At 34.4% G+C, this 14,309-nt stretch overlaps 1 protein-coding gene across 1 annotated transcript in view; it reads left to right on the forward strand.

The window, feature by feature from the left end:
• The window catches only part of ZSWIM6 (zinc finger SWIM-type containing 6), a 236,046-nt gene that overhangs the window by 202,398 nt on the left and 19,339 nt on the right, over positions 1–14,309 (forward strand). The window contains exons 5-7 of the mRNA XM_037798901.1: positions 8,772–8,951; positions 13,171–13,347; positions 13,627–13,773. Coding sequence (XP_037654829.1) covers positions 8,772–8,951; positions 13,171–13,347; positions 13,627–13,773 — 504 coding nt within the window. The remainder of the gene's footprint in view (positions 1–8,771; positions 8,952–13,170; positions 13,348–13,626; positions 13,774–14,309) is intronic.

A 14,309-nucleotide genomic window follows, 5' to 3' on the forward strand; every position in this document is an offset into this window, starting at 1 on the left:
TAACTTCATTATTAAGGCTAATTGCAGCTTTTGCAGTGGTGACTGTTAAAGATAAAAGACCGTATCTATTATAGCTCTGAACTTGAATCTAACATTAAGAACATCCTTTCAGGATGAAACCTCTCTTTAGGGAGGTGGGCAATAAAAGAATGTTACAGGCAAATTAATAAAAGCGTGGCTTTTAACATTTCTTCTCATTCGGCAAAATGGAAGTTTCCTAATTAGGGAAATGTAAGCATGAAAATTCAAGATGAGTTTTGTGGTTTTCTCTTTTCCTAAAAGTCATAGAAATCATTGTTTTAGGTTGCCAAGAGTATTTTGGATCTTGCTTTTAAGGACCTTAGCTTCTCTGAGTTTTCATTTTCTCATCTTTAAAATTGAAATATTAATTCTAACCTCTAAAGTTTTTGTAAACTAGTTAATGAGAAAATGTTTGTAAAGCAGTAAATATAGTGCCTGTAGCACAGAGTAGGTACCCAATAAATGATGGTTATTAATGATAACAATTATTTCATTTTTAAAATGTTGTCTTTGGTGTTCATTCATTTATTTCCTCAAAGAACTTTTGTAAAATATAGAATGATATTCCCTTGTCAGGAAAATGTCTTTCTGTAACCTTAGTTTTCTGCAAGTGAAGGGGAAACTCACTGGTTTATAATGTCCTGGGTTCATTATGAAGTCCTTTGCATACAAATTAATTAATCCTTCAGCCTTACATAGGTCAATTTTTCCTTACTTCATCTCTGAGTTACTTCAGAAGAACTAGTGCTTAGTATAAATCTGGTTATGAAGTCTATTTTAAAAATCTAGTATTGCTCTTAAATCTTTAAAAAGAAGAGATTCAGTGTGAAAACAATGGATTTGAGATACCTATATGTCTTAGGAGATGTAATTTCTACATTTGATTTGAAGTTAGCTCCATCTTAGCTTTCATTGGTCTGGTGGTGCTTTCAAGTTGATTTTCAAAATAAGTTATAGTTGTTAACGTAGGAATGGGTTGAAATATAAAATTCTGAATCGTTAAAATGAACACATTGAAGATGTGGAAAGACATTTACATCACATTATTTGTCAATATTAATTTACTTGGTCCCCCTTTTACATGGGAATCTTGTTAATATACTAACATCCTAGTATTGAAATTACTAGTCACAACCGTCTTTCAAGGCGACCTCTTGATTTTAGTTTATCTGGTAAAGTATTTAATATTAGCAGAAAAATAAGATAAAAACATCTTGTAAGAAAATTCATATGAAAGTTTCTCAGTTCTTAAGCATTCTATGTTGAATATTTTGATTTTTAAAAGATAATTTGATTCAAGTTTTTGAGTCCAGTGTAATCTTACAGATACTAATGTCAGATTTTGATCCAATCTGTAGCTTTTCAATTTCCATTTTATTATTTACTTGTAAATTATTTCATGTTGTCTATCATTACAAAACTTGAAACCTGATAAATTGCATCTCATTTTCAACTGCATTTAATAGGAAAGGCTGTCAATTATGAATTCTTTAGTTACCATTTTGGTGTGTGCCTTGCTTTGTGACAGTGTGTGCCAGGTTTCATTTGAAGCTGATTTTCCTTGTTCTTGGTATGGGAAATACATAAGATGAATAAGATAGTGACACATGCAGTGTTCATTAGCTTATAAAGGGATAGTACAGAAAGAACTCTCATACTTAGGTCTCTGGAATACCGATAGACAACTTTGTTACAAATATTAAATAGCAGCGGTTTTTAAATTTTTAAAAACATTTACATACACTAAAACTCCCTTTTTTAGTGTTCAGTTTTGAGTTTGGACAAACAGATAGTCATGTAATCACCACCACAGTCAAGATAAAAAACTGTTCCATCACCCTCCAAAATTCCCTCATGCTACTGTCCCTTTGTAGTCAATTCCGCCACTTACCCTCAACCCAACCCCTGGTATTTGCTGATCTGTTCTTTTTCCCTTTAGTTTTGCATTTTTCATAATGTCATATAAATTGAATCATAATGTGAGTCTGTATTCATGGTGTTTGAGTCTGACTTCCTTCACTTAGCATAATGCATCTGGGATCTTGTGGGTATATCTTGTTACTTCTGAATGGTATTCTGTTGTATGGATATGCCACAGTTAATCTAATCTATTCACTAGTTGAAGGATGTTCAGATTGTTTACAGACTTTGGCCTTTATTAATAAAGCTGCTATAAACATTCTTACATGAGGTTTTGTGTGAACATAAGTCTTCATTTCTCTTGGGCGGTTACCTAGGAGTGGGATTGCTGGATCATATGGCAAATACATGTTTAACTTTATGAGACCCCACCAAATTATTTTCCAGAATGGCTGTACCATTTTGCACTCCAGCCAGCAATTTATGAGCATTCCAGTTTCTCCATATCCTTGCCAGCAGTTGGTATTGTCATTTTATTTTCCTAATTTTAGCCATTCTGATAGATTTATAATGATATCTCCTTGTTATTTTAATTTGTATTATTTCATATCTTCTTTGGTGAAGTGTCTCCAAATTTTTTGCCTATTTTTTTATTTGAATTGGTCGGTTTCTTAGTGAGTTCTGAGACGACTTTACAAATTTTGGATACAAGTCCTTTGTCAGAGGTTTGATTTGCAAATATTTTCTTCTAGTCTGTGGCTTGTCTTTTCCATTCTTTTAACAGTGTCTTTTGGAGAGCAAAAAGTTTTTAGTTTTGATGAAGTCCATTTTATCAGTTTTGTCTTTTATAGATCACGTTTTTTGGTATTGTATCTAACAATTTCTTTGTATAACCCAAGATCACAAAGCTTTTTTTCCCATATTTGTTCTAGAATTTTTATGGTAGGTTTTATATTTAGGTCTATGATCCATTTGAGTTAATTTTTTATTAAGATGTGCGCTATGGATTGAGATTCATTTTTTTGCACATGGATATATACTTGTTCTAGCATCATTTGTTGGAAAGACTATCTTTTCTCTATTGAATTGACTTTGAACCTTGAACTGAATATTTTTGGGGTCTATTTCGGAACTCTGTTCCCTTCCATTTATCTATGAACCTATCCTTTCAACATTGCCAGGTTGCTTGATTACTGTAACTTTATAGGAAGTCTTGAAATCAGATTGTGTGAGCCTTCCAACCTTGTCGCTCCTTCTTTAAAATTATTTTAGCTATTCTAGTCCCTTTACTTTTCCAAACAAATCTTAGAATCAACCTGTCAGATATACAAAAGAGTCTGCTAAGGTTTTGGTGGGGTTTTGTTGAATCAATAGATCAGTTTAGAGAAATTTGACGTCTTAACAATTTTGAGTTTTCTGATCCATGAACATGATAACTTTCCACTTTTGGGAATCATCTTTGATTTCCTTCATTACTGTTTTGTAGTGTTCAGCATACAGATCCATTATATGTTTTAAGTATTGCATGTTTTTAGTGCTGTTATAAATTGTACTGTTTTTTTTAATTGACTTTTAATTGCTCATTTTTAGCATATAGATGTACAGTCTTTTTTTTTTTCCACATTGAACTTATATCATGTGACCTTGCTAAACTTACTTACCAGTTCTAGGAACTTATTTGTAGGTTGCTTGTCTGTGAATAGAGGCTATTTTATTTATTCTTTTCCAGGATATGCCTTTGGCCTTCTTCTCTTGCTTTATTGCTCTGGCCACAACATTTGGTGTGACATTGAATAGGAGTAATTCAAGCAGAAGTCTTTACATTGTTACGAATCTTGGGGAAAAACATTCAATCTTTTAATATTAGCTGTCGGTTTTTTTTTATAGATGCCCTTTATCAGGTTGTTTAGTTTGCTGAGAGTGTTTTTTCTGTCATGAGGAATGTTGAATTTTGTTAAATTTTTTTTCTGTATCTAGTAAGGTGACCATGTGGTTTTTCTTCTTAAGTCTGTTAATGTGATGAATTATGCTGCCTGATTTTCAACTGTTGAACTAGCCTTGCATTCCTGGGATAAATATCACTTGGCTGTGGTGTATTTTCCTTTTTATATATTGCCTGATTAGACTTGTTATTATATTGTTGAGGATTTTTACTTCTATGGTCATGAGGAATATTGAACTACGTGTAGTTTTATTTACTTATAATGTCTTTGTGTGGCTTTGATACCAGGGTAATTTTGGCCTCATAAAATAAGTTGGGAAGTGTTCTCCTTGCTTTTGTTTCTGGAACATATTCTGTAGAGTTGGTTTTGTTTCTTTCTTAAATGTTTGGTGGAATTTTCCAGGGAAACTGTGTGGACCTGCGTTGTTACCATATTTTAACTTCAAATTTAATTTCTTGAATAGATTTATGACTATTCAGGTTATTATTCTTTTGAGTAAGCTTTGGTAGGTTGTGACTTTCCAGGAATATGTCTGTTTCATTTAAGTTGTAAAATGTATGGGCATAAAGTTGTTTGTAGTATATACCCTTATTAACCTTTTAATGCCTCTAAGATCTGCAATGGCATGCCTTCTTTTGTTACTGATGCTGGCAATTTATGTCTTCTCCCCTTTTTTTATAGTCATTTTATAGTCATTCTGACTATAGCTTTGAGTTTATTGATCTTTTTAAAGAAGCTGTCTTTACTTTTCTTTTTTCCCCCTTTCCTTCCTCCTTTCCTTTCCTTTCCTTTCCTTTCCTTTCCTTTCCTTTCCTTTTTTTTTCCTTTCCTTTTTCCTTTCCTTGTTTTCTCTCACTGATTTCTGATTTTTATTATGTCCTTCTGCTTGCTTGGCTTTAATAGTTTCTTAAGGTGGTTATTTCTTAGGTTATTGTTTTGAATCCTTTCATTTTCTGTTAAGCATTTAAGGCAATAAATTTCTTTATCTGTATCCCACTAGATTTGATAAGCTTTAATTTTGTTTTCGTTCAGTAAAAATGTTTTCTGGTTTGCCTGAAGACTTCCAGATTTTCTGATTTCTGTTTCACACAAGAGTCATTTAGAAATGTGTTGCTTCATTTCCAGTTATTTGAAGATTTCCAGATATCTTCCTATTATTGATTTACAGGTTAATTTCTGTTTTGTCAGAGAATATATGCCCAGAATATGTACAGTCTCGGTGAATGATGTATGTACACTTTAGAAAATAGGTGTTTTGCTGATGTTTGGTGGAGTATTCTGTAAATGTCAGTTAGAATAAATTTGTTGATATTGTTCCGGTATTATTTATCATTGCTAATTTTCTGTCTACTTGTTCTATCAGTTATTAAGAGAGAGCAATGTTGAAGTCTTCCAAATATAATTTTGGATTTGTCTGTTTTTTCCTTTCACTTCTGTTAGTTTTTGCTTCATTTATTTTGAAGTCCTGCCGTTCGCTGCATACTCATTTAGGATTATGATATCTTTTTGGAAAATTGATCTTTTAATCATTATGTAATATCCCTCTGTATCCCTAGTAATATTCCTTGTTCTGAAGTCTACTTTGTCTGATATTAATATAGTCATTCCAGCTTCATTTTGATAGTGTTTACAAGTACCTCCTTTTCCATCTTTTTATATTTAGCATATATTATTACATTTAAAGTCGATTTCTTACACAACATAAAGGTGGTTTTTGTTTTTTAATCTGATTTGACCATTGCTTTTAATTGGTACGTTTCGACCATTTACATTTAATATAATTATTAATATAGTTGTATTTAGGTCTACCATTTTATCATTTGTGTTCATCCGCTCTGTTTTTCATTTCCCTCTTTTCTGCCTTCTTTTATATTTTGAGTGTTCTTTAATATTTCATTTTAATTTATCTGTTGTTTTTTGTTTGTATTGTTTAGCTTTTTTAGTGGTTTCAGTATTACAATAAACATGCATAGCCTTTCACAGTCCACTTCTAGTTAATATTTTGCCACTAAGTAGAATATAGGTCCCTTTACTCTCCCTCCTTTAAGATGTCATGTGCATTATTATATCTTCATACATTTAAAACTACATGAGACATTGTTAACATTTTTTGCTTGAACAGACATACATGTTTTATGGAATTTAGGAGGACAGAATAGCCTATTATATGTACTCAGATATTTATCATTTCTATTGCTATACATTTCTGTTTCTTTAAAGGAAGACTTTATTCCTGAAGTTCCAAGTTTCCTTCTGGAATCATTTCTCTTCAGCCTGAAGACCTTAGCATTTCTTCTTGATCAGGACTTCGGCAAGAAATTTTGTTAGTTTTCCTTGATCTGAGAATGTTGTTATTCCACCATCATTCCTAAATGTTATTTTCACTCTAGAATTCTAGGTTAACACTTCATTTAACTCTTTAAAAATATTCCACTGTTTTCTGTCCTCTTTGATTTCTGATAAGAAATCTGTGTTGATTTGTTCTACTGTGTATGTTGTTTTGTTTTCCTCTGACAGCTTTCAAGATTTTTTTCTTTATCTTTGTTTCTCAGCAGTTTAATTATGATGTGTTTGGGCATGATTTTTCTTGAGTTTCCTCTTTGGGTTTGGCTGGGCTTCTTAAATCTCTGAATTCATGTCTTTTTCCAAAGTTTATATTTTTTCCATTATTGTTTCTTCAAAATTTTGCTGCACCTATCTCTTTCTTATCTTCTAGGACTCCAGTACACAAATGTTAGACTTTTGATATTTTCCTTCGTGTCTTTTAAGGCTCTGTTCATTTTGTTCTAATTGTTTTCCTCTCTTTTCTTCAGATACGATAATTTCTGTTCATCCATCTTTAAGTTCATTGACTTTTCCCCTGTCATTTCCATTCTACTGTTGATCCTGTCCAGTGAATTTTTTATTGGATTTGATAATTTCAATTCTAAAATTTCCATTTGGTCTTTTTAATAGTTTGTATTTTGCTTCTGAGAATTTGTCTTTTCATTCCTTTCAATAGTGTTTCCATTCATTTCATGGAACATCAGTATAATAGTTGCTATAAAGTTTCTGGTAATTCCAACATCTGGTTCATCTTGGTTGGCATCTGTTGATTGGTCATATTTTTCTATTTCTTTTTATGCCAACTTATTTTGGATCCTAGACATTTTGAATATTGTGTTGTGAGAATTTGGGTCCTATTAAAATATACTCGGGACAATTTTGGTTTTTGAAATGAAGCAGTCAACCAGGGTAGGTTCAGACCATAAGAAGTTTCACCTTATTTGGGTGATGGTTCCAATGTTAGTTCAGTTTTCAAACCATTAGAGCTGTGCTGCCTTGGGTCTGTCTCATGCTGTGAGGTACACCCAGGACTTGTGCCACTTTGCTCAGAGAATCCAGGGATCCCCTTTCCAGCTTTCTCCTCTTCCAAGATTCTCTCCACACTTCCTGACTCATGGGAGAGGTTCCTTTTCCTAGTCCTCTCAACAGCTAGATGAGGTTTCTTTCAGAGTTTTTGTTATATGTGCCTTCTGTGAAGTTCTCTAAATGGGGCTAATCTTATGTCAGAGCCAGGAGAGAAAATAGGAATAAAAAGTAATGAGAAACTCAACCCCATATAGGTTACTTCTTAAAGTTTTATTTCCTCTCCTCACACTGCTTGCAGTTGTTCATTTTTCAGAGTCCTTGGATTGTTGTTTTTCATGTTTTGTCCGGAGTATTTAGTTGTAAGCATTGGGGGATGTAGACTGTAGTAGGCTTACTCCATCTTGACTGACCACATTTTGTTTTTAATTGGCATTTGAAATATAGAAATGTAGATTGTAAATACATGTGGCTTATATAGGCTTTGTCCATTTTTATTTTCTGTTAGTAAAAGTTCTTTGATATTTGAATTACCAGGATCTCCAATTGAAGATGCTTGTTCATGTTAAATGTAGAAGATGGTAAAACATCTCCTTTGGACAAATTAAAACATAAATCATGCTCATATATACCTTTGTTATTCACTTGGCCAGAACAACTGATTAAAACAAACCGCATACACACACCCATCTCACACACACACACACACACTTTTTCAAAGAAAAATATGAATGATTTTGGAAGTACTAGTGTATGTATCTGTCTTGTTTTGAAATTAACAAAGTAAAACTTGACCTTTTAAAATTTATGAAATATTTGCCTGAATTTGCTAGCTGTTTGAAGAAAAAGAGAATAATAAATACATTTACAGTTTTCTTAATTATTCAAATTATGAGCTAAGCTTCGTGTCTAAATTCATTATTGCTTTTCCTTTAAAAAACTGATAGAATTTTGATGAACATTTAGTGAGTTTTTTTCATATAAATTGGTAATTTGGTGATTTCATTTATATAAAGACAAATTTAATGTTTTCATTCATATAAATATTAGTGGCTAGTTAAATCTCTTAGGAAAGTATGTTTAAGTGAATTTTATTTTTAAAAAGCTCTATTGTTCTGGCATTTTTTTGCCCAAAACTTTTCACACTCATTGATATATATGTATTTGTACTAATAAATATAATGAAGTTTGAAATTCTTTGTAAGGAGATTGGGAAATTGTTTCATTTGTGCCCATTTTATGCCTTGATGATTTTAAAAAGTTAATCTTAGAAAGTAAGTTTAATTTTTATGAAGAACATCTTTTAGTGGCTTGTTGCACTATCCATGTGGAAGGTGATTACAATTAACATTTGAATATCTTTCGTCTTTTGAATATCTTTCGTCTTAAGTGGAACAGCATTTGGGCTTTCGGTTAATGCTGTCTTCCTTGCATTAACCCTTTGTACAAGATTTGTAACTTGGATCAGGGAGAACTGAGTTACAAAAATGGCAAACTTGGGTCCATTTTGAAGTGGTTTAAAATTTATCATTAGCTGTCAGAACTGGGCATTTTTATAACTTTTTAAAATTTACCTCCCTCTCCTCTTTAATAAATTAGGTGCTCTTTGGATGTGTATAGTTTTGAATCCTCACTGCAAGTTGGAGCAGAAAGCCAGTTGGCTAAAACAGCTGAAAAAATGGAACAGTGTTGATGTCTGTCCTTGGGAAGATGGAAATCATGGCAGTGAGTTACCCAACTTAACCAATGCTCTGCCTCAGGGTGCAAATGCCAGCCAAGGTGAGCCCACTATATTCTGTTCACTTTGTATATCTTAATTGTGCATGTTTGTTTACAACAGTAACTGATAATATGTATGGGAAAATGGTTTTACCCACTTATTATTATTACCATTATTATTATTCAAGTATTCGTTATGTTTTTGCTGTGTGTGTGTGTGAATGTGTGTGTGTGTGTGTGTAAATTTTACCTGAGACCTTTGTATGCTTTCTTCAAAATATTCTCAGATTAAAGATATGGATGTAATACTCATATATTTTGGAATATGTTAAAATTGTGTAGTAATTGATATAGTTTGAATATTCTTTTTTAATTTAAAAAAGTCGTGGAGTAGGGTGATATACATTATTTTGTAAAACAAAATATTGAGAGGCTTAAAGGGCTATGTGTTTTATGTATGTTGGTCAATTTCATATTTGGACTACTTTGTAATCAGTTAATCAGTTAAAATTTCTTATTTTCAGAAAATAGCAAGTAAAAATTTTATGACCAGGCTGGAGGGCATGGGGTGCTATTAGCATTTGGGCTAGGAAAATTCTTTATTGTGAAGGACTGTTTAGCATCTCTCCCCTCTCCCATATGTTGTTCATGCCCTCATCTTTGAGACAACCAAGAAATGTCCTGAGACATTTTCAAGTCTTCTCTAAGAATCTCTTTCATTTCTATCCTATTTTTCACCTCCTTCCTCTCTATTGGATCCATCCATCAGTTCAAGTACTTCCATCTTTAATAAAAATCCTTCTTTGGCTCCGTTTCCCCCTCCAGCCACTGCAGACTTTTCTCCAATCTTTCAGAACCCAAATCATCACAAGTAGTCAACTCTTACAAATAACAGTCTCACAAACCTGCCGCTAATTCTTGTGTGATTTTGTGCCTTTTGGGAGGGAGAAAACTTGAAAGATTTTAAAGGTACGATAGATGCAAGATAGGAATTAAATGACATCAGAAGCATCCAGAATCAAGACCTTACTGGCCTCACATGGAGTTGGTACTACTAGAAAGAGCTGGAGAGTGTGCTGAGATTGATTATGATAGTCGCCACAAAGAAAGTAAATGAGTTGTATTACTCCATAGGGACTTGTCCAATCAAAAAGTGATTTTAGGACTTGGGAAAGAGTCTTGTCTAGAGATACTTGCCTTGGGAATTCAGTATTTGAAATCTGTTGTATCTTTATTGCCCATGATAATTTTATTTAATAACCTCAAAGAAAATTAATGTACCCCCATACCCCCAATTTTTTTCCATACACTCAAAATTTTCAAGTTTAGTTGTACATTTATTCTCTTCCATTGCTAGGGAAGGATATGCCTACATCTGCAGAGGCAATCTCTTTAATCCACCCTTCTGTTTCACTCTCTGACAGCTCTTTGGGACCACCACCTTAACATTTTACATTTTACTCTCCCTTTATTTTGTTCCCCATAGGCCTTAAAAGCTGTTAAAAAGTAGCCCAACCTCCAGACTAAACAGCCCATTTTACTTATGGTTTGCCCCAGAGGAGATGAAACCAGGACCTAGTTTCTGAGGGTAGTATTATAGCTGTTCAGCTTTTAGCAGAAACCCATGTCTTCCAGAGGCACTATCAGAAGAGACATCCCTCCAGTGGGGCTCTGAGCTGTAGGGCTGAGCTGCTTGCTAGGGGAGAGCATGTGGTAGCCAGCAGAGTACAGCAGCCATGCCATTGCAGTTTGCAGTGTGCCATGGTATGGACTGTGGGCAGAATTCATGTGTTTGCATATTGGAGTGACTATGAAGGGCTAATCACACTCTGCCTCTACTGAGATAATTGTTTAAAATTAACAACAGCAACACTAGAATTCGCACCCTTTGAAAGAGTAGGTTTTTTTAAAAAAAAATATAGTGGAATGATAGTCATTTTTTTTGTTTTAATTTTTTTTCTTATAAAACATAGAATTTCTCCTTTTTTACTTTTCTGAATTTCCAAAATATTCTTTAAGCACCGTGTATTAACATTACATGTACTTCATTTAAACATTTTTACAAATTTGTGTATTTATCATTTTAGAACTTCAGTCAAAATTATCTAGCTCTTTTTTTTTATTGCAAAAACCAAATAGCCATAGAAATCCTAGATAAAAATTGACAATGATTTTGACACCTAATCACATCAATGCTTTCATTTGTACATCTTGTATTTTAGCCGGTGTCTACATACATAATCAGTTTTTGTTTCTTTCCCATGTTACCATTAAGGTTTATATCCTCCATTTTCATTTAAACATTATTTCATGAATATTTAACCTTTTTTTTGTTCCATTTGGTTTTATTGGTCTCTTGGAGCTAACCAATGTTATCAGTGTGGCATGTGTACTATACAGTACCTTTTTCTGTGTTCATGCAATCATATATGAACATGTGAACTGTTAAGGTTTTTTTTTTTTAATGGAATACATACAGCTTGCTTTTATTATTGGTATAACAGATAGTGAGTCAAGTCAACTGGTAGATCTCTAACTCATTCTTTAAATGCATGCATAATACTAAGGTGATCTTTTCAAGTCTCCACTTAGTTTTAAATTCCATTTTTATGATTTGAGCTAAACAAATAAATGAAATCACAGAACCATTAAAAAATACTTGTATGAGACTCAGGTTTTGTAACATTTGTTCTGTTAACTTTGAGAGTTCATGGAGCCATTTCTTGCTGGATAGAGATATGTATTCTGCTTATCAAAAAGCCCTAATAGGTTGAAAAGTCTTTAAATACAAGGCCCATCCATCCCATTTGCAGGGTGTCTGGATGAGGCTGTAACAGATAATCATTATTAATGCCTCTCAAATTATCTGTCATCCATGCATTTTTATGTTTGCCATTCAAATACAGATATCTAGGTTGACCTAAGACCAAGCCTAAGCAGTGTCTCTCTCTGTTAAAGGCCTGTCAAAAGCCTTTTAGAACGGCTGAAATATCTCTGATTCTGTGTTTTGACCCTGACTGCCACTTCCTGGCTGTGTGACCTTGGCAAGTTACTTTACTTCTCTTAGTTTTCAGTTCCATCTGTAAAATCATGGAGTTGGACTAGATGGTTTCTTAGATTTCTTCTTCTAGTTTCAGTTGTTCTTGATTTTTGTGATTTCCCTTGTGTCTGTGCTCAGCCGAAGCTCCAGTGACAGGAAGATGAGCCCTTATCTCAAGAAGCTCCAAATTTTCTTTCTCATTTAGTTAAGTCTCAGAACGGTGAGGGGCTTTACATGAGCTAAGTAAAGTACACATAAATCAGAAGTTTTTACCCTGATTTTCAGTTGAGTCTTGCTAAGGTTTGTTCAACAGTTTAAGGTAAGTCTGTAGTGGGGACCTGAGTGGTAAAGATTGCAGTTAGAATTTGAACCATGTTATCAATAGGAACTGAATAATCCCAGGAGTTGGGGTGAGAACATCCTTTATTCCCCACACATTTCTTTTCTCCGTCAGGTCCTGAAAGTTGAACCCTCTTCGGAGTGTATGCTTCTACTCTTTTGTGATGCCCCGGCATACACTATGCTGGGGACATCACACCAGTCATGGAACCTGCACAGGAGTCAGGAGGCAGCCCGTAGGGGCCAGGTAAGTGCACTGGTTTGTTTTGTAGCTATGTTGTGTGGCTTTGTGAAATGTTAAATATATGCATTTATGCCCTTTGGGATATAAAGTGGCATTTTATCATTATATCCCAAGAAGCATAATAGTTTTAATTGTGCAAAACCGCACAATATAGTTAAAAAATAGAACCAAAAGCACAACCCTTATGCATATCTTTAAAGGCCGACTGCATCTTCCTGAAAGGTTCCATGGCTGGTGTCACATCTCTTGCATAGTGTTTGTGAGAGCTGTTGATCCCATCAGGGGCAGCCCACCACAGCACCTCAGAAGTGGGGAGCAGTGAGTTTTCATGTGATTTTTGTGCCGAGTGCCTCCTTTGAGTGTATCTGGCATGGAAACTAGACTTGATTCTCTTTGCAGGATGCCTTTAACCTTAGCTTTAATGGCTGCAGAATGTTTGTGTTTGACAAAACAAGTGAGTGAATGGTGGCTCTTGGGCTGACTTGCCGCCTCCTAGTCTTAGGATGTGAGAGTATTTACCCTTCACCCTTCTGCTTAGGGGGTGCAGGACAATGTGTGTGGGTGTGTTCTTGAACATCTGGCCACAGAGTGGTATTACTGATTTATTCACATGTGAATAATAGCTGACATGGCTTTCTGAATTGTGGAAAAAACAGATTCATCGAACAGGCCACATCGGACTGTGTTCACCCGAGCCATCGAGGCATGCGATCTTCACTGGCAGGATAGCCACTTGCAGCACATTATCAGCAGTGACCTATACACCAACTACTGTTACCATGACGACACTGAAAATTCCCTCTTTGACTCCCGCGGGTGGCCCCTCTGGCATGGTAAGTGGCCAAACTGGAAAGACATTTCCATGACTTACTTCTTTGTTTAATTTCTATAGCATTATTGGGAGTGGGAGGTGGAGAGTTGAGGGATTTAATGGGGAATGGATGAATGCTTGGCAATAGGAGCTGAGTTTTTCATTCAAATCCAAGTTCAGAAATGGTTTCTTGTGGGTTTTTTTTCCTAGTATTTTGGGGGAAAACATGTTACTTTTGAATCGTGGTTTTGTAGATAAATCTGACGGTGGCAATTTCCTCTGCCTTAACTTTCTGTTTTAGAACACGTTCCTACAGCCTGTGCAAGAGTGGATGCATTACGTTCTCATGGGTACCCGAGAGAAGCACTGAGACTAGCAATAGCTATTGTTAACACATTAAGACGACAGCAGCAGAAACAGTTGGAAGTGTTCCGAACCCAAAAAAAAGGTGAGTGTGATGGAGTTCGTTTCCATTGGAATGGAATAATGATGATGTCACTAGGTTTTGTGTTCTTCTGGGAGAGGTGGCTTTTAAAACTAGAGCCACAGAGATGAGCTTACTCCCCACTCATTTAAAAATATTTACTAGCTCATCTGTGAGAAATTTTTAGTTGTTTTTTTCCTTTATGAATGTTATAAGAAATAAGATTATTTCAAAACTCCATAGGTTAGTTAATTTTTTAAGGGGAATGATAAATAATAAATATTGTATATCTGAGAGGGTAGATTATCTAAAATGCAAGCTAACAAAATATCTTATTCTGTAAAAGTGAATTTTAGTTCTAAAAGTAAGAACTTTGGGGGTAGGCCACCTATGTTTGAATTCTAGCAATTTGTTCCAGCTGTGTGATCCTAGGCAATTACTTAACCTCTCTGTGATTTAGATGCCTCATCTGTGGAATGGGGCTTAGTGGAGGGCATACCTCCCAGAGTTGTTGAGAAGATTAAACTAGTTAATTCCTGTAAAGCACTTAGAATAATGCC

This window comes from Choloepus didactylus, chromosome 11, assembly GCF_015220235.1.
Source record: "Choloepus didactylus isolate mChoDid1 chromosome 11, mChoDid1.pri, whole genome shotgun sequence".
Taxonomy (NCBI): domain Eukaryota; kingdom Metazoa; phylum Chordata; class Mammalia; order Pilosa; family Megalonychidae; genus Choloepus; species Choloepus didactylus.